Source organism: Mycteria americana, chromosome 10, assembly GCF_035582795.1.
Source record: "Mycteria americana isolate JAX WOST 10 ecotype Jacksonville Zoo and Gardens chromosome 10, USCA_MyAme_1.0, whole genome shotgun sequence".
Lineage (NCBI taxonomy): Eukaryota > Metazoa > Chordata > Aves > Ciconiiformes > Ciconiidae > Mycteria > Mycteria americana.
Genome location: NC_134374.1, coordinates 23,524,784 through 23,542,786, shown reverse-complemented (window position 1 = coordinate 23,542,786; position 18,003 = coordinate 23,524,784). Strand labels below are relative to the sequence as shown.

Genomic DNA, 18,003 nt, shown 5'->3' with positions numbered 1-18,003 from the left:
ACAGTTCTCAAAAATAACACAAATAGTAAGGAAAATAGACAGTCTCAATTTTCATTTCTGAAAGTTAAAAGAAATGTATTTCTGAAATACGAGTAGATGAGATAAAAAGTTGACAGATCATACTTTTGCTCAGCTTATCTTTAAAATCTTCCATCTCTTCTAAAACTCTCAGAGTCACGAGTCTGTATTCTGCTCTTGGAGAGCAGTTCTCATCAAATATGATTTGCACTGAATAGTCAAGATAAATTATCCAAGAGATTCATAAGATGAACTGAGATACACTGGAGAAATTTCTTATAATGGGGTTAAGATTAACTGGGAGAAAAGTTTGACAGATTTGTCTAGCATTGCTTATGCCTTAGAGCAAGGAAAATCCGATTGTTAAAATAAGCAATACAAAGACTTTATTCTTTCACAAACATCAGCTGGCATTTGAAAGTCATTTCACAAGAATTTTCTCATACTTTTTGCATGTGTACTCAACCCCATACTACAGCCCTTCCCTCCCCACCACTAGTTTCTTCTTTCTGGACCTAAATACCAATCTAGCTATACTACAGAAAGTAATGTACAGAGTCACCATAGCACGATTATTTGGAATTTCACGATCTTTGAAATAACTGGAAGGCAAAGTGCAATTCAGATACTGTATTTAAAAATCCATGCACCAAATCCTGCTTACATATTAAAATGTGTCACAGTCTCCTGGACTGAAAGGTACTTAAACACACTGTACAATGCAGCTGAAATTACTATGGTAGTTTTGATCAGACACTTTTAACTGAGAAAAAAAAAATTCTTTGCCGTTGAGTTCATCAAGGGAAATATACAGCACCAGTACAATACATTTATTAACTTACTAGGTTTCCTGCCTGAATGCTTAGATAAAACTTGGTTCTTAACATACACAACTACATGAAGAGATTGTTCGGATGTGTTTTATTTATCCGGCTCTTATTAAAGTTAGTGTCTTCATTCAGAATTCCTGCAGGCAAAATGTCCCTCAGTCAGCAGACTTTCTCTGTGGCTCCACAAGCTTAGTCTTTTTGTTGCTGGCTATTTTTTATTATAACTGATTTAATGCTCCCCCTAAGCTACTATTCCCCTCCTTTTTTAGTACTATTCTGGATTCACTGAAATCTCGAATCTTTGAAAGCTATCTTAGTAGCTATCTCAGCAGCGCTTCCTGAGAAAACAGAGACCTTTTTCTTGGTTTCATTAACTTGAGTGAAAACTTTCCTGAGCTTACTCTAATTAATATGAACAAGAATCAAAGGAGGAGGTTCTCGTCAGTCCGTATGTCCACATTCTTTAACACAAATAACACAGAAATACTGGGCCCACACTCTGTGACGGCACAGGCAGGATTACATTTGCCCTCACGTGATCAGCCTGCGTTGGATCGTACAGGGCGTCTCTACCCTCCGTAACATGAGAGGTTGCTTTACTTCATTGGCAAAAACCACCCTGCTGTTTCATCAGCTTCTGATACAGTTCTACTTCCTCAAACACATCACGAGCACTTCCTGAACTGCTTTAGCATCATAAGGAAAGACTGATCAATTACTACTAAAAGATTTTGGAGGATGAGATTTTCCATCTTGTCCAAGCAGGGAATTCTGAATATAAGTCAGTTAATATTCAGATCTGGACTGCTGTCTTTCAAGCTAGAAATGTGGTGCACCACTTGCTATTTCCAAGGAAAAAGAAATGAGTGTTGCAGAGAATTGCTAGGTGGCCGCTTAAATTTATTCTTACCGTCTTCAGCAGTTATAGCTTTCCAGGCCAAAACACTGGCTCTCTGAGCCAAAGTTTTGTGAAGGATAGTAAAAGTACCTTTGAAGGGGTTACTTTACAGAGGCATTGGGAAGTGCTCAGCCTCATCAAAAACTGTAGAGGTCTACTGCTGACCTTTAGAAGATTTCACTTTGAATGTTAATAGGACTTCTGGAAGAAAAACAAAGAATCTGGTAGAAATTGTTTATCTTAAATCTGAGGAGAACGAAGAAAATTCTTGTATCTCTTATCTTTGTCTCAAGTAATACAAATCAGACCTAAGACTATCATATACCTTATTTGCCATATTCTTTCAGCATGTGGTCTCGCTTGTCTTCCAAAGTAACAAAAGCATTCTGTTCTGCAAAAAAACGGTGGTACTTATGACCAAGGTGATGTATATCTGGGGACTGTTTACATCCTGGCAAACCTTGGCTGTTGGTCCCTTGAGGTGGGACAGCTCTGCCAGGCAGAGCTATTGCGTGATATTTCACCAACGGTTTGGACAAACTCTTCACACAACTGGGGCCAAAGTGCTTCAAGGGTGGGTTGTTTAAAGCAGCCCTTGGCTAAGGCAAGGTGCAGCACAACTGATCAACAAGGCCCCACCTGCAATGCCTGTCAGCTACCCCCAAAACTGTAATACAAAGGATGCCTACCACACAGTTTTGTTGACAGTTTAAACACTAAATCTGTTAGCATAAGCAAATCTTGTATCTCTACAGAGACCCTGACTACCGACTACCCAGTCCTGGAGAGATTCCTTAAGAAAGAGAGCATAGGTCTCTGTGTTATTATTTTTTGTGTTTGTATTAGGTGTTTGTATTACTGGGCCTCAGCCCTGAAAATACTATTTATAGCACACCCAGGTTCCTGCAGTGTAATGTTAGAGAAATAAGTGGTAACTTGGTCTCATAAAGGATTTTTTATTTCTCAATAGTTTTCACAATAGGGAAATGGGGCATTTCTAGGGAAGACAGAAGGGTGCAGATTATAGCAATGCCTTTTCACTTGGACTGTAGGTTTGTAGATTTTCCACATGCCACATGCCTTAGACCACTGAGCTTAAAATCTCGTTAAAGCCAATACGCCATCTTCCCTGTTGCCAAATGATATTTATTTACCACTAGTACAAAAAATAGGTAATAGCAGAAAAGACTGAAGGAAGAAGCAATATTAGTTAAGTAATTTATATTAAGGAATAAAAAGTTCTTTTTCTTCCGGAATGTTCCCCTCCTTAAAGCTAAAGTTCAGAGTAGCTTTTTCAGGTGAGCTACTGTGGGGACAGGTTCCCCATCTCCTCTAGTCCCAGACGAACCCACACTGTGTGGCTAAGGCTCTCAATGGGCGTTAACTGGGCATGCATCTGAAAACCAAACCTGAGCCGTATCAGTTGATGAATGGAAAATACATTGTTATTTAAACAGAAACTAGTAAGTCATATTTTCTTAGTTGATTTTAAAAATTATTTTCTTTACTCCCATTACACATAAGCATAAAGTTGTACTTCTGATCAGTTCCATTCACTAACATGTAGGCAGGCGACTCTCTATTCTTGATATAACTAATAGACAAAGCAGCAGGTTTTTAAAGCTTAGTTTCTACGTTTTACGGGTTATACCACACTTCCACATTCAGAAGGAGGATTACAAATAATATTGTTTAAGCTTTTATCAGTTTTTGAGATAGCGGATATACTCTGGGACCTACTCTTAATACAAGTATTTGGAAAATTCAGACCAATCCTGCCTGTCGTTATCTTCAGGAAAAGAACCATGGTCATTCTTGATGCAGGCCAGAGAGACATATCTTCATTTTTATCAAGCACATTCATGTGTTAAAAGTGACAATTAGGGACTGTGCTGTATGCAGTAATGCCACCGTATGAGCAGTATTTGAAGGAAAGCAATGTTGTGAAAAGGATCAAGAATCAAATCGACAAGCTGTTGTTTGACCAGCTAGGCCCTCTAGCTTCTGTCCTCGCATTTCTAGAATATTGTTCATTCTCAGGCATTGGTGAGGGTATCAATACAGATCTTTTTACTAACTGTAAATGCAACTGTCCGAATGCTGCAGATTAAATAAGGATGCCACATTATACATATTAACTCTATTGCATTTTTTTCACTAGCAACCACGAAACAAATATGTCTTAACAAATCTTGTTCACTGGCCAAAATACAGTAAGACCCTGTTACCAGTTAAGACTTCTGTTTTACTGAGAAACAAGGATTTCAGCTTAAAAATCTGAAAAGAAAACAGGTTAGGATATAAGAGAAATGCACTAGTATTAATAAACTTTTTACATTTGACACATACTGTATTACAAAGAAAAATATCCTTGTAAGACCATTAATTGCTGGGCCATAGGTGACTTCCGTCTAGTTTACTAAAGTAGCTAATAAAACTTGTATAGAGAGCCTTTTTTAGATAATGCTTACATGTATGAAAATGTATGACACCCTTGTACTATGGCTTGCACTTTACTTGCATTAAACTGTGAAGTAGGCTGTAGTAATGTCTTTGTATATTCAGGGGTTGAAATACCAAAGCACTAGAGTATCGTACTGCTGGTGTTCAACCTGTACTGTTAATTAAATCTGAACATGCTGACAAGGTGTATTTTGAAAACCCCACTCACTTAAAATCTTTAGCAAATAATGCTATGGGGTCTCCATGGTCTTTGTTTCTTTGTAAATATAAACATTCTTACTGTTTCTGTAGCAATAGGAGGTTATAAACCAAACTTTCACTAGGACTGTTTTCAATAACAAAAAAATCTATAGCGCCTTGTATAAAAATCATGGAGACTCCATGACCTGTGGGCATTTTTTGTTTACAAGCAGTATGTATATATGTATTAGAGGCAGAACTGTTATTTATCACAAAGTTATGTTGTGGTTGATTCTTTCTAAATAAACATATGTTTTCTGTCATTATGAAAAATAACTATTTTAGAGCCATCTTGAAAAGTCTGAAGTGTCCAAAGCTTCAAATACTAGTAATCTTCTATGTTTCAGCCTTGTTTTTCTAATCAGCTGTGAGATGAACTGCAAGGTAATGGTAAACCACCTGCCTATGCCGGGGAAAGCACCTGAGTCATATCACAGTTTATGAGCATTCTGCAACTTTTCTATAATCACCATCTCGCTTAAGCGCTTTTATGAGCAGATGCTCTACCGATACCGTAGTAAAGCCCCTCAGCTCATTGATGCTACAGAGAGAGAAAATTAACTGCTCTAGACTAATACAGGTAAAACTAGGTTTCAACCCCTGGATAATACAGTATTTCTTCAGTTTCACAACAGTATTTTTAATTTTATACTTGTCTATGTTGAGAGATGATCCAATAGTTTATATAGGCAATGAACGTTAGGTTTCTTTTCTCCCTCTTTTCAGATGAGTTCTGTGTGAATTACTGTACCTGGCTGCGTTTTTTCTATCACGGATTAACTTGTTAACTTTTTGTGTGTCTACAATGAAAATTTATGAATGGAAAACTTCACTGTGTGTTGCTCACTGGGCATATACCTCATGGTACATTGCACAGACGTGTAAGTTGTAAGTTGCACTGCAACATTAAAAAAGGAACATATTGCTCTTTTTTCAAAGATATTAACTTATTTAAGAGATATAGTCTGTACATTATTAAAAAGAACATTTATTCTTCCTAAATTCAAACAAAGCTTTTGTTTTGGGAAAAAAAAAAGTTGTAAACTTCAGTTGTAAATTTGGACTTCAATAAACGAATTATCTGCACTTAAATTTTGTGCTTGTTTCGTGTGTGTGTGCGTGTGTTCTCTAATACCTGGAACTAAGAAGAGCAATCACTGTCCAGCGTCAGTCCTGGATGTGAACTGGGCGGACGCAGAGCTCATGGCCAGCTGCTGACCTCTCCTTGGACGGACCATCCCTCCCCTGCCCTGCGCTCGGCTCAGGCTGGGGCTGCTTGACAGGAGTAGCCCTCAGAAAACCGTTCTGGCCGTTTCCTTGGCCAAAGCAAGCGCAGCTTATCTGGGTTTTTCTCTCCGTTTCATGTTGTAAAATGGGCATATTTGGGATTTGCGCTTTTCTGACCGCAACAGAATCAGTGATCTGGTATTCTGGAGTACATGTGAGGGGGGGAACATTTTCTAGAAGCTAAAAGGAAAAAAAAAGTATCAGAGAGATGTCAAATCATCACAGGACTGAAGACTCTGCTACAGTGATCTCTGCGTGTGCTGTCTCGGTTGAAGGCACCGACACAGGCACGTATCTCTGAAGAGAGATTTCAGAGGCCACGCTGAGTAGGACCGCACAAAAGTCTACTTTTAAATGACGGTCACTTTGTAGCGCAGGATTAAAGGACGAGAACTGAGCGCGGTGCCTTACAAAGCTAGCAAAGCGCGTCGCTGTTGCAGCTGTTCACTTGGCGACATTCACCCCTGTAACGCCCGCCGGTGCCCATCTCCCTCCTGTCAGGGTGCCCCGCGCTGAGGGAACAGCAGAACTGGGCGCTTTCAGGAACTCCCGCTCCTTCCCCTCGCGGGGCAGCCCGCCGGGCGGAGTCAGGGCTCCCCGCGGCCCCGGGCTCGGTGACTGCCGCCTGCCCCGCTCCCGCTCCCACCGCCTCGGCCGTGCCGGGGCCGGCGAAGCCGCAGGGCCCGGCCCGCCCCGAGCGCGCGGAGCCCCGCCCAGCGCTCGGCCCTTCCCGCTCGCCGTACGCGCTCGCGCCGCGAGGGGCTGTCGCTAACATGGCGGCCAAGGTGAGTGCCGCCTTGCGTGAGGGAGGGCGGTGCTGCGGCGGCTCCCTCGGCCTGGCCTCCTCCTCCCGCTCAGAGACACCCACGGCCTCGGGGAGAGCCGGAGGACACCCCGTGGGGCCTCTTGTGGCTCCCCCGCCCCTCGGGAGCCCCCAGAACAGCGCTCCCCGCCGGCCCCGCGCGGCCGGCCCGCACGCTCGCCTCCTGTCAGAGCGGGCCCGCCGCGCCGGGGTCTCCGCGCCTCGCCGGGCCCCCAGCCGGCTGAGGAAAGGGAAGGAGCCCCTTCTGCCGGCGGGGCTGCGCGGCGCAGGGGCAGCCTCAGCCGGCGGGTCACACACTGAACCGGCCGGGCCGGTGTGTGCGGCCCAGGCCCGGCGGCTGCTCCGGTCGGAGCGTCGCTGAGCTGGGGAGGAGCACCGGGAGTGCGCGGGGCCCGCGAGGCGGGAAGCGGATAGGCCCACCATGCCGACTAGCTCGCTGGGGTGACGCTACCTTGCAGAGTCCTTCCCCAGTGCTGAACTCGTGTTGGCTGCACAGCCTCTGTACTCCAGCTCGGGGGAACTAGGAGGTCGTAGTTTCTGGGAGTGGGGACATCCCTTCAGCCTGTAACCGAGGGTTCAGGTGAAGGAGGAGTAGGAAAGTAAGAGGTCTCAGTATTGCTTTCTCTGTTGTAGAACTTGAGGTAGAAAGAGCTGGTTCAAGGGACTGGTTAAATTGTACAGCAGGGAATAAAAGAAGTAGTTCTCTTCTGGCTGTTTGCCATCTACTTACAGCTTCTGAAATGCCTTCTGCTCCCTACTCGAGAGATGAAGTATCAAGATACTAGTTTGGTAGTAGAGTTGTAAACTGTAGTAGTGTTATACATCAATAGAACAAGGATGTGAAAATCATGCTGTTACAAACTAACAGGGTCACAAGTATCTTAAATATTTTTAAGTGTAGAGATAATATAGTGTCTTTAAACAGGGAAGAATGTGCCTGTAAAGAGCTAGGCTTTCTGTTGAATATTTAGGCAGGTTTTCCAGTTTTCATCATCAAATTGATGAATAGGTTGCTCTCACATGAATCTTCATATTTACTTTTGCAAAGTATTTAAAATGTGGGTATATCTGCAAAGAAAAACATGATGCAAATGAGGACAGCCAAAGGAATCAAAATGAAGCATTTTACCTTCGTCTGTTATGAGATAAGTACCTGAAAGAAGAAACTGTATTTGGCTTAGCTGTATGGCTAGGTGATCTTGAAGTAGTATAGTTCGGTACATCAACCTGAATGATTCAGTGCCTGTGGTGAAGTGATGTAACTTTACGTGTGTTCTTTATTATTTACTATGAAAATTTTAATAGAGTTTTATTCTTAAGTTTTCACTCTCCATGGCTTACCATGTGGCAGATGAAGATTAAAAACAAATCTGTGGAGTGTCAGTAAGTTGAGTTGAAGTGGAAGGATGCTCTGTTCCATTTGTGTGGGATTTTTGTAGTTGTCATTAGAGACTTATAAATACATATCCGAATGAAAATACTGGATTTGGCCTAGAAACTTCTGACAATTGTCATGTCTCATGTAACTTCTGGGAAAAATAAAAGGATCGGAGACGGTTTTCTGTTCTACCTCAAGACATCTAAGTGGTAGCAGAAAACTGTAAACCCATGCTTCTTATTCTTTGAGTAACAGCTCTCCACTGAAAATATGAAATGCAGTAGCTGATAAAATTTTAATCTTATTTTAATCTGACTAGTAGATTCTGATTTTGTGATAGAGAAGGTGCATATATATATATTTATATATACACTGTACTGGTTTTGGCTGGGGTAGAGTTAATTTTCTTCCTAGTCGCTAGCACGGGGCCATGTTTTGGATTTGTGCTGGAAACGGTGCTGATCACCCAGGGATGTTTTCGTTGCTGCTGAGCAGTGCTGACACACAGTCAAGGCCTTTTCTGCCTCTCACCCCACCCCACCAGCGAGTGGGCTGGGGGCACCAGGAGCTGGGAGGGGACACGGCAGGGACAGCTGACCCCAACTGACCAAAGGGACATCCCACACCATATGGTGTCATGCTCAGCATGTAAAGCTGGGGAAGAAGAAGGAAGGGCGGGACGTTCAGAGTGATGGCGTTTGTGTTCCCAAGTAACTGTTAACACGTGATGGAGCCCTGCTGTCCTGGAGATGGCTGAACACCTGCCTGCCCATGGGAAGGAGTGAACGAATTCCTTGTTTTGTTTTGCTGTCGTATGCGGCTTTTGCTTTCCCTATTAAACTGTCTTTATCTCAACCCATGAGTTTTCTCACTTTTACTCTTCCTATTCTCTCCCCCATCCCACCGGTGGCGAGTGAGCGAGCGGCTGGGGGGGGCTTCGTTGCTGGCTGGGGTTAAACCATGACATACACACATCAGGTTTTTGTATATACCCTACTCCTTTGATTACCTATTTTCGTTTTGAGGCTTTTTCCTACCTTCAGGGCAAGTTTCCTTATTTGTGCTCCAGTTCTTGAAGTAAATATACAAAATTTGCAGTTTCAGTGAGAAACAATATTCAACGTTTTGGAGATTAGCATAAATTAAATATATGGTTTTATTATGCTTTAGTTTGTATTCTGCATCTTTTGAGTTGAAGATAGTGAATTCTTTGTAGTGATACAGCTTTTTAACTTTTTTTTATAGAATGTATTTTTGATCTTTGATAAGATTCTAACAGTTTGAAGTAGATTGTTTGAAATGCAAAGTCTTAAAGCCAAAATTATCCAGGTACATTTGACAGTTTTGTTATTACATTTTGATTGGTTTTACTCTAGTTCTACTATTAAAAGGTGTAGCTGTAACAATTTTCTGCTAGAGAGCATATAATAATTTTCTTCAGCAAATAATTGCTGTTCAGTCTTTTCATCAAAAATAATGCCATGTCTATTAGTCTATGCTGTTCAGTGCTTTGAAATAGCCCATGTGCTTTTTGTGCCTGTGATAAAAACAGCCTCCTGGTGGTACATGTTGCAGTGTGATGGCAGTGTCAGTAGCATGGCAGTGGTATTACTGGAAGTCCTCTGACTCTTACCATTCACCTTCCCCCCCATCCGGAGCTTTAAGGCTGGTAATTTCTAATATCTGTAATTCTGGTGATGGTTTAGATCTATGTTCATATTGAATTAATCTCTAGAAGATGTCATCTGGGCTCATGGCTTTTATAACTGCTGGTATGTAGATCTGTTGCTGTTAGGGGCTGGCTGTTAGACAGTACAGCTGTTGACTTGGATTTTTAAACATTAGGCATTTGTCTTCAGGTGTCCAAAAGTAAAGCAATTACTGTCAGTCGGGAATTGGACTACTTTCATCATTCCCGGAATAGCTTTCTCTTTTACATTTAGCACAAGAAACTCCGTTGTGAATTTCTAAAAGAAATGGGTCAAATTTAAGTGAACAATATAACTTTTTCACAGTTTCTCACTTCTAAATTTTATTTTCCTTCTAGTATCTACTGAATATGGGTATGTTCTCTTGGTAGCTTTAGGTACGGGGATAGGCTATGTGAATTACGATACATTTTAAACAGTTTCCTTTAATAATGCTTTAAAAATACAGACTTTTCTTTGAGGATGGGTGTCCCTTTATAGATAATCTCCTGTAGCTCAGACTGTGGCATTTTGCTATAAGCTGCATTATCAGAAAGACAGTTACTGCGTTAATTGGTTCATATTTTGATTATTGCCATCCTCTCTCACCTATTTTCTATATGCTGGGGCTGTTCAGTGCTAGGAGAGCTGTTCTCCTGTGCTGGGACACAGCTGAGTCAACAGAGCCTCCTGGTGATTTTTTCTGTTGAGGTGGTCATGTTAGGCACTGAAAGGAAAAATGGCAAGTACTCCTCGGTATAGCAGTCGTAACCTAAGTGTGTCAGATCATTGTGGCTACAGCTCTTACATGCCAAACTTTTTGTCAACATGTGACTAACAATTTTTTCACAATGCTGGTCAACATACATGGTATCAGCATGGCTGTATTTTTATGTACATAGGAGTTTTCTCTGTAGATTTCAGGAAGTGCTCTCACCTCCGTCTTCCTTCTGACCATGTCCACGCTTGCCAGCGTAGCTAGGTCAACATGGGGAAAACACAGTTCTTTAGTGACAAGATTTTTGGTGTCTCCCCCTCTGCGCCACTCCAAATCCAGACGTGTTATTGCCTTAACTTGCAAAGCAGCTGCTCCCGTGCCTGTGTGTATGTGTGGTGCGTGTAAACCCTCCCTCCCCAGGGGAGGAAATGGGCAGCAGCTATCACAAGTTCCTGCCTTTGAGTTGCTGCCCCACCTGTCAGCCTCTGTAGGAAGAGGAGCTCACACAGTCTATGCTTTTGTGCTGTCCCCATCTCCCCTGGTTGGGACTCCCGATGCGGCAAGAGGTGTATCCCCAGCTTTCATCTAGTGGCCATGTCTAGCAGTTCTGTATCGGTGCCCCCCAGGCCTGTTATACTTCATGTCCATCTGCAAAAGGAAAGTATTTTGGGGTGTCACTAGTGTAAATTAAGGGAATAGTACATGCTGGTCAACATGATTGTGTCTACAGTGTTGGCTTTGCCAGCTGAGATTTGCTAGCCTAGCTATGCTGGAGTTGGGGGGGGGGGAGGGTTGACGCTTCCAGCTGACATAGCTGTGTTACAAAAATTTTGTGGCATCAACCTGGCTTGAAGAGAAAAGGCAGTGGGGTTGTGTTTCTCAAAGCAAAATGAGCTCAGTCCTACACGTTTTCCTACCATTTCTAAATGGAAGAAAAGCATGAAGTAAATAGTAGCCACTAGCAGACTTTTAGGGTGGTGCGGTAATTATGCTCCAAGGAGAGGGGAGGGGCACACTGGCTGTGTGTTAAGAGACCGTTAGTGTAGAGAAACCTTAAGTAACCCTTCCTCCCCTCAGCCCCCCCATGCTAAGAAATGCAACCGGAGAATAGTTTTTAGCTTTATCCTACAGCTTTCAGCTCTGGCATTGTCTGCTTGCCCCTTCTTTCACAGTAGTCCTCTCATCATGGCAGTGTCCTCCTTTCTTCTCCAACAGCTTTGTGTTTCACTGTGATTGTATGATCTGAAAGTTTTGCCATGATGATCGCACGGTTTACTTCAGAAGTGATGGTGTTTTGCTGTCCTGAGTGGTTTAATCTGGATGTGATAGGAGTGTCGTGAACCTGAGCTAATTCAAGGTGGTGCTTTTGCCTTTCTTCGTGTTCATTGTGTATTCATTATTATAACTAAATGCTATGGAGCACATCCTGCTCCTTTGACAGGATATTTCCAATTGAAAGCTGAGATAACAATGAGAATGCAGTAGAGTTTTACACTAGGGAGTTCAGGTATTTCCCAAAATCAAGTTGTTTTTTTCCCTGCTTTTCTGTTTTTCTGGCATTCTACCACCATCATCTCTATGCAGATCCTGGGAACATATTTCATACTTGCTTTCACATTTTTAAAGTTTCAAAAATGCTTCAGGTGAAGAACAGAACAGAAACGTCTTTACTGATATAGAAGAAACTATAATCTACCAAAGCTGCAGATGCTGCAACATGTTGTGGCAAGTTTTTTAATATATGGTATGCCCGCTCTGATTGGAATCTTAAGGCAATTGTTTAAAAAATATTCACGTGAAGCTGTATTTGAGTTTAAGCTTTGTGTAATATATGGTGGTTTTTTCCAAATTAATGTTCTAAGTAGACATCAAACTCTCATGACCAAACCTATATTTCTGTAATGTACATTGTAACATACGTGATTCAAAAGGTTTAGCGGGTGATTCTTAATTCCAGTTATTGCTATGTATTTTCATTTATTGTCGACACGCAGTTATTCCAAACAGACAGCAGATGAACCGTTCTCTGAGTTGGAAAGGAGATGATATTTTGTCTGTCATGGAGAATTCCTGTAAATAAAATTGAGGTGTGTTTTGCTGGAACAAGAGAGTCATTCATTGACTCATTGACTTGGAGTACCTGTATGTTGAATAGATTAGAACTTAATTTACCTTAAGGGCTGATGGAAGCATCAACATGGCTTTGAACACAAAATTCTTCCTGATATTTCAGACATAGCTGTTGTTATCAGTGATCTCTAGCTTTTTCTTTACCCTTGTAATTTGAGAAAATCTCCATATAAGACAGAAGAGGTTCCTAAAAGGCATCCTGTTTTAAAAAGGTTTTAAAAGTGATTTGTTTAATCCCATATTTGATCAAGCACAACGCAATAGGAAAATCCAGGTTTTACTGGAGTGAAATTTTTATTTCTGCATTGAGTCCCTTTTTTCATCTGTCTGTCCCAGGTGGCAAAGCTGGCAGCTCTTTCTTCTGGTCTGCCATTTGCATGCATTACTGTATATGCAGCAACAGAAAAGGAATCAAAAGGTCAGCTGATGAAGCCAAATCAGGTAAGAATCTTGCTGTTTGTCAGTCTTTAGCATAATACTAGAAGAATCTGCAGAATACCATCTCTTTCCATTGTGTTATATTACCCGTAAATAAAATACATAGCTAAGTAATATGTGATAATAAAAATTACCTCCTAAATAACTGACCACTATAGCACAGATAAAACATGCAAGCGTTACAATAGTAAGTCAGTAAAGTTTTATCTCATTTTCATTATTAAATTATTTCCAGGCTGAAGCCAGAAAAGGTAAAAGAGTATAATACTTACTGATAATAATAGTCTTTTTCTTTTACAATTTCGAGTATTACATGCATGCATCTTCCAACTATTCTTGCTCATGCTTTTTCTGAATAAAAGATATTTTTATCATACTCAGTAATTCTACTTCTTGGAACCTATACAATACTTTCAGTTTTCATTTCTAAAGAATTAACCTGTAGTCACACTTGTGTGAAGTAAGTTTGTAAATATAGAACAACATAATTCAATATAGAGGTTTTGTTTGCTGTAATGAGAACACTAAGGATATGCAGTCTTGAAAAACACTATTCTGTGTAAATACTAATGAGTATACAAAACTGTCTCCCTGCAGTACAGTTACGCTTTTCTTTCCAGCTTCCAATTTACTGTCCACCACCTCTGAAATTGAAATACGTTGAAGAACAGCCTGGTTACTTGCAGAAGCAATTTTCTTCAGTAAGACGGACAACTGGCCGCTATATTGGATGGTGCAAAGTAAGAAATACCTGCGTCCAAAGTTTCCTATAATTCCTGACAGCACTCGACTAAAACATTGAAAAAACAGCATTACTTCACCCGGAGATTTTGTTTGCAGTTCCTTGTATTAGCATATGTGTATAATTTAAGGTGCAAAAATGAACCCTTCTCTCATTTTTCTCTACTGTGCTTATAACAGGGAACCTCTGCGTTCTCCTTATTTTCCAAATCAGAAGGCAGTGAGATCAGAGGTCTCTTTCAGTCAATGCTAAACTGGATCTAAGCCACCCCACAGTGTCAGGTTCGGAAATATCTCTTGGTTAACTTCTACAGCAAGAGTTACGTAGGTAACTTCTTGCTAGCAGAACTTGATAGCGTTTAGGAGCCTGAAATTCCAGGCGCAGTCCACAGAGAGAGAGAGAGAGAGAGCTGCTTCCAAAGGGCAGGTTAAAAGGCCTGTTCTAGATACTTCAGGAAAGACAAACTGAGTGCATCCAATATAACTGTTAAAGCAGGCGATTACTAACTAGTCATCAAAAATACCTCACAACTCTATTATTGAATATTCCAGGCATAGAAGGAAAAGCAATACCTGTCACCATTCTCTTAACTGCTGCTAAATGACAACTTTTTACCCTGGCTGTTGTTAGTATAAGAAATCTTCTGGTTGTGTTTTTCTCTTACAAACAAAATAGACCCTATTATTTGAAAAAAGCAAGGAAATCAAATTATCTTCCACTATTTGCTGTAAATTTTGATTCCATTGGTCTGTGAAAATTTTGTCAGTGACTGCATAACTGAACTAATTTAGTTACCAATCTGTATCAAACTTTTCCATGCTCATATTCATTAAGTGAGTGTTTCAGAGATTGACTCGCAGTGACCTCTGGTGGTACAAATTCTATGTTGCTGCAAACAAATGATTTCAGTGAAATAACTCAAGATTACATTCTTTTTCATTAATCTCCTAAAGAATGTGTATTTACTCCATTTGTTTAGCGATCTGAGGACAATGATACTAATAATAGGCTAGTAGAAGGTTTTTTTCTGGATAAAGAAAAACTTGTAATTAAATAAATTGACCAATTTGAAGGGAGTAATGCAAACTAGTCAAGCGCGCATCTTAAACCAAACCAGTATTGCTTATCTTTAGTGAAACTGAGCACCACTTTTACAAACTAAAAGACAAAGTCATTTTTATCGGTTAAGTGTCTCTAGGGAAGAGGAGATTGTATTTTATAATTGAATTTTCTTATGTTCTACAGTTGGCATCCAGATGTTCTGTTACCCTACAGTTTTGTTCCTGAGATGTCAATTTTGAAAGTGATCTTACGATATTAAAGAGATTTTTTTAAACTAAATACGGATGGAGGTTTTAAAAATATAAATATGGTAGTCAAAAAGGGGATAGATCTCAGCACAGCCTCTGTAGAAGTTCACTGATCTGGTTTGGTTTTTTAAAGTTATATAATATTTCTTTGTCTCATTGTGCTGAGCCATATGTATCAACTGAGTAGTTTTGAACTGAAAACATCTACTTTTGCAAAGATTTTACATTTATTTTGTTTTCTTTTTTGTTGTTTTTTTGTAGGATGCTTTTGTCTTTGTTAAAAATGGAATAATGGATTCAATTCAATTTGGAAAAGGTAGGCAAGTCACATATTTCTGAATTGAGCACTTTCTGTTTTTTCTCCTTGCGACTTAGAAAGAAGGTTGAAACAGCAAATTCTAGTTATGGGGGAAAGGGTGGAAGGGAAGTGCCTGGAGTACTTTCCACAAGTGTGGGGGAGAAAAAACTGGGACCACTGTTAATTCACTATGGAGTTTCATTTCTGTTCTCAAATGAGAGAAATGACCAATTAAATAGTATTTCTCATTACCTTGATTTTAGCTTTGTTCTTAAAATCATAGTGTCACAGAATCATTGAAGTTGGAATCTCTATAGATCCATAGACCTCTGTGTAGAAGCATCTTTATAGATCGTCTAGTCCAATCACCTGCTTAAAGCAGGGCCAAGGCAGGTTGCTTAGATCTCGGTCCAGTCAGGTCTTGAACATCTCCAGCGATGGAAATTCCACAACCTGTCTTAATTATAAAAACAGCGTCTTAATTCTAGCACAAGTTACAAGCAGTATTTGCATTCAAGTTCAGTATCAGAAACTATAAATAAAAGTTATTTTCCTTAAAAATAGGATATTGGGAGATTCCAAAATATGTGTTTTCTCATTTAATCTATATTAACTCACAATAAAATCAAAGCTTAAAACTATGCTTTCCTTTTCCTTTATTAAGGACTAACATTTTACAAAATATAAAAAAGTACCTAAAGAGAAAAACTGTTAACTTTGCTGCTGTGTTTTGAGGACTCTGATTCTGGTTCTGGCTAACACAGGCTGCAGACTGTGTAGAAGGCATCTTCATTCATTAACAAAAATCCAGTCTTGGATTGTTTTCAGTTTTGGATATTCATAACTTTACTTCCATCTTCATTTCTTAAGTGGGAAATAAAATAGAAGGATTAATATTGAGTTGTTATGCTTCTTTTTTTTCCTTCTCCTTTTTTTTTTTTTTAATTCTAAGATGCTTATGTTTACCTGAAGAATCCACCACCAGAATTTCTTCCCAAAGTTGGTGTAATTACAATATCAGGCTTAGCTGGCATAGTGCTGGCAAGAAAAGGTAGGGGTTTTTGCTTATTTTCATTATGTAATATGAAACATTTTATTATATTAATTATAATTAATATATAACTCATATTATGTTACTATTATAGTAATATTATAGTAAATATTATATGAATGTTATGTGAATATTAATTATTGTGTTAATATGAATCTATTACATGAATTGTTATATGAAATATTATATGAATATGTTGAATATGTAGCATGTAGTAGTTTTAATGGTCAGAAGATTTTTCTGAAACATAGGCAAAAACCTATGTAACTAGTATTAAAAAAAATCCTTCCTGATAAATTGAAGGGACATAATTAAATATTTCTTTTAGAAGCTGGCTAAGACCTAATAGATAGAGCAGGATTATATAGTCATTTTTAATGGTGGAATCAACAGAAATTCAAAGTAGAACACTTGTTTTGAGTTTGTTCATTATTGGTTTTCAGAAACAATGTGTGTGTGGGAGGAAATTTGAGATTAATTAATAGGTAAAGTTACTGAGTATAGTGAAAACTAAGGGAATTTAGAGGGAAGAAGCTAAAGAATGTTGGCATTTGGCTACACAGGTACAAGGGAATACACATCAGAAGGCATGATTTTGGCAGCTTTTGAAGCCAAAAGGATAATTTGATAGATACAGCCACCTCTCCTTTCAAGATAACTAGTAGAAGAATAACACTTAAACTGTTAGAAGATACTGTTCAGAAAATATTAGTCTGTAATACCTGAGTGTGTGTCTATCTGAATATTTCACAAAGCGAATGGGTTACTCAAAATATTGGCAGCTTAGAAAAAGCATTCTTCTTGTATCCCTGTCACTTTTTGGTGGACAGATTTTAAAAAAAAGACTTGGGCTTGAGAATCTGTCATCAGGGCTCCTTGTCAACAAACAGGAACCTGAGCCTGGCCCAGCCGTGCTCATGTTTGAACAAAGAGGCCCCAGTTTTCAGGCTCCTGGCTGCTCCAAATTCTGCAGTCTGTGTCCTCAAGAGAGCGCGCATGGAGCTGGTGAAGAACCACACCAGCTCCTAAATGGCACAGACATTCTTCTCATTTTTCACAATATTGGAAAATCTAGTTTGGGATTATTTCTCATTCAGGAAACTAATGTTCAGAATATCAGTATCTCCTGCAAACGTGACTGCACGAAACTATAATCACACTCTGTATTCTCTCCTCCAGCCGTTCTGGGGATAAGTTTGATGTAAGCAATGGTTAGGGGTTAAACAATTGCATTTAATTCATACAACTGCTTAGCTTTACATTTCATTAGTGTCTAATTTGAAATATTTGGCTTTATACAGATTCTAGATTTAAGAAAATTGCTTATCCATTGGGACTTACTACTTTAGGAATTTCTGTTTGTTACCCAGCTCAGTCAGTGGTAATTGCTAAGGTAAGTTTACCTGTATTTTAGTGTTGAATTAACAGTGAGTTTAGTCAAAGCATTCTCGTTTCACTTGGATTAAGCGTCATGGGACTAGGAGTCAGAATTCACATGCATCTTCATTAAAACATATAGTGCATCACAGGTGTTAATGGCATAACTATAAAAAATGAATAAAATGACTGAATTTTAAAATGCAGTTATATAGCCTCTCAATTTGTAATCCTCATTTCTCAAATAAATGAAGATTATTTTTTCTTGCTGAAATAAAAGTAAATAAAAAATAAAGCCTTGCCAGACTTGATAG

At 39.7% G+C, this 18,003-nt stretch overlaps 1 protein-coding gene across 2 annotated transcripts in view; it reads left to right on the top strand.

The window, feature by feature from the left end:
• The first annotated feature begins 6,402 nt into the window (after nt 1–6,402).
• APOOL (apolipoprotein O like) overlaps nt 6,403–18,003 on the top strand; it is a 38,895-nt gene continuing 27,294 nt past the window's right edge. For both annotated transcript variants that reach the window (XM_075512881.1, XM_075512879.1), the window contains exons 1-6: nt 6,403–6,521; nt 12,810–12,914; nt 13,532–13,651; nt 15,225–15,279; nt 16,214–16,312; nt 17,614–17,705. In XM_075512881.1, the coding sequence (XP_075368996.1) occupies nt 6,510–6,521; nt 12,810–12,914; nt 13,532–13,651; nt 15,225–15,279; nt 16,214–16,312; nt 17,614–17,705 (483 nt within the window). In that variant the 5' untranslated portion in view covers nt 6,403–6,509. The remainder of the gene's footprint in view (nt 6,522–12,809; nt 12,915–13,531; nt 13,652–15,224; nt 15,280–16,213; nt 16,313–17,613; nt 17,706–18,003) is intronic.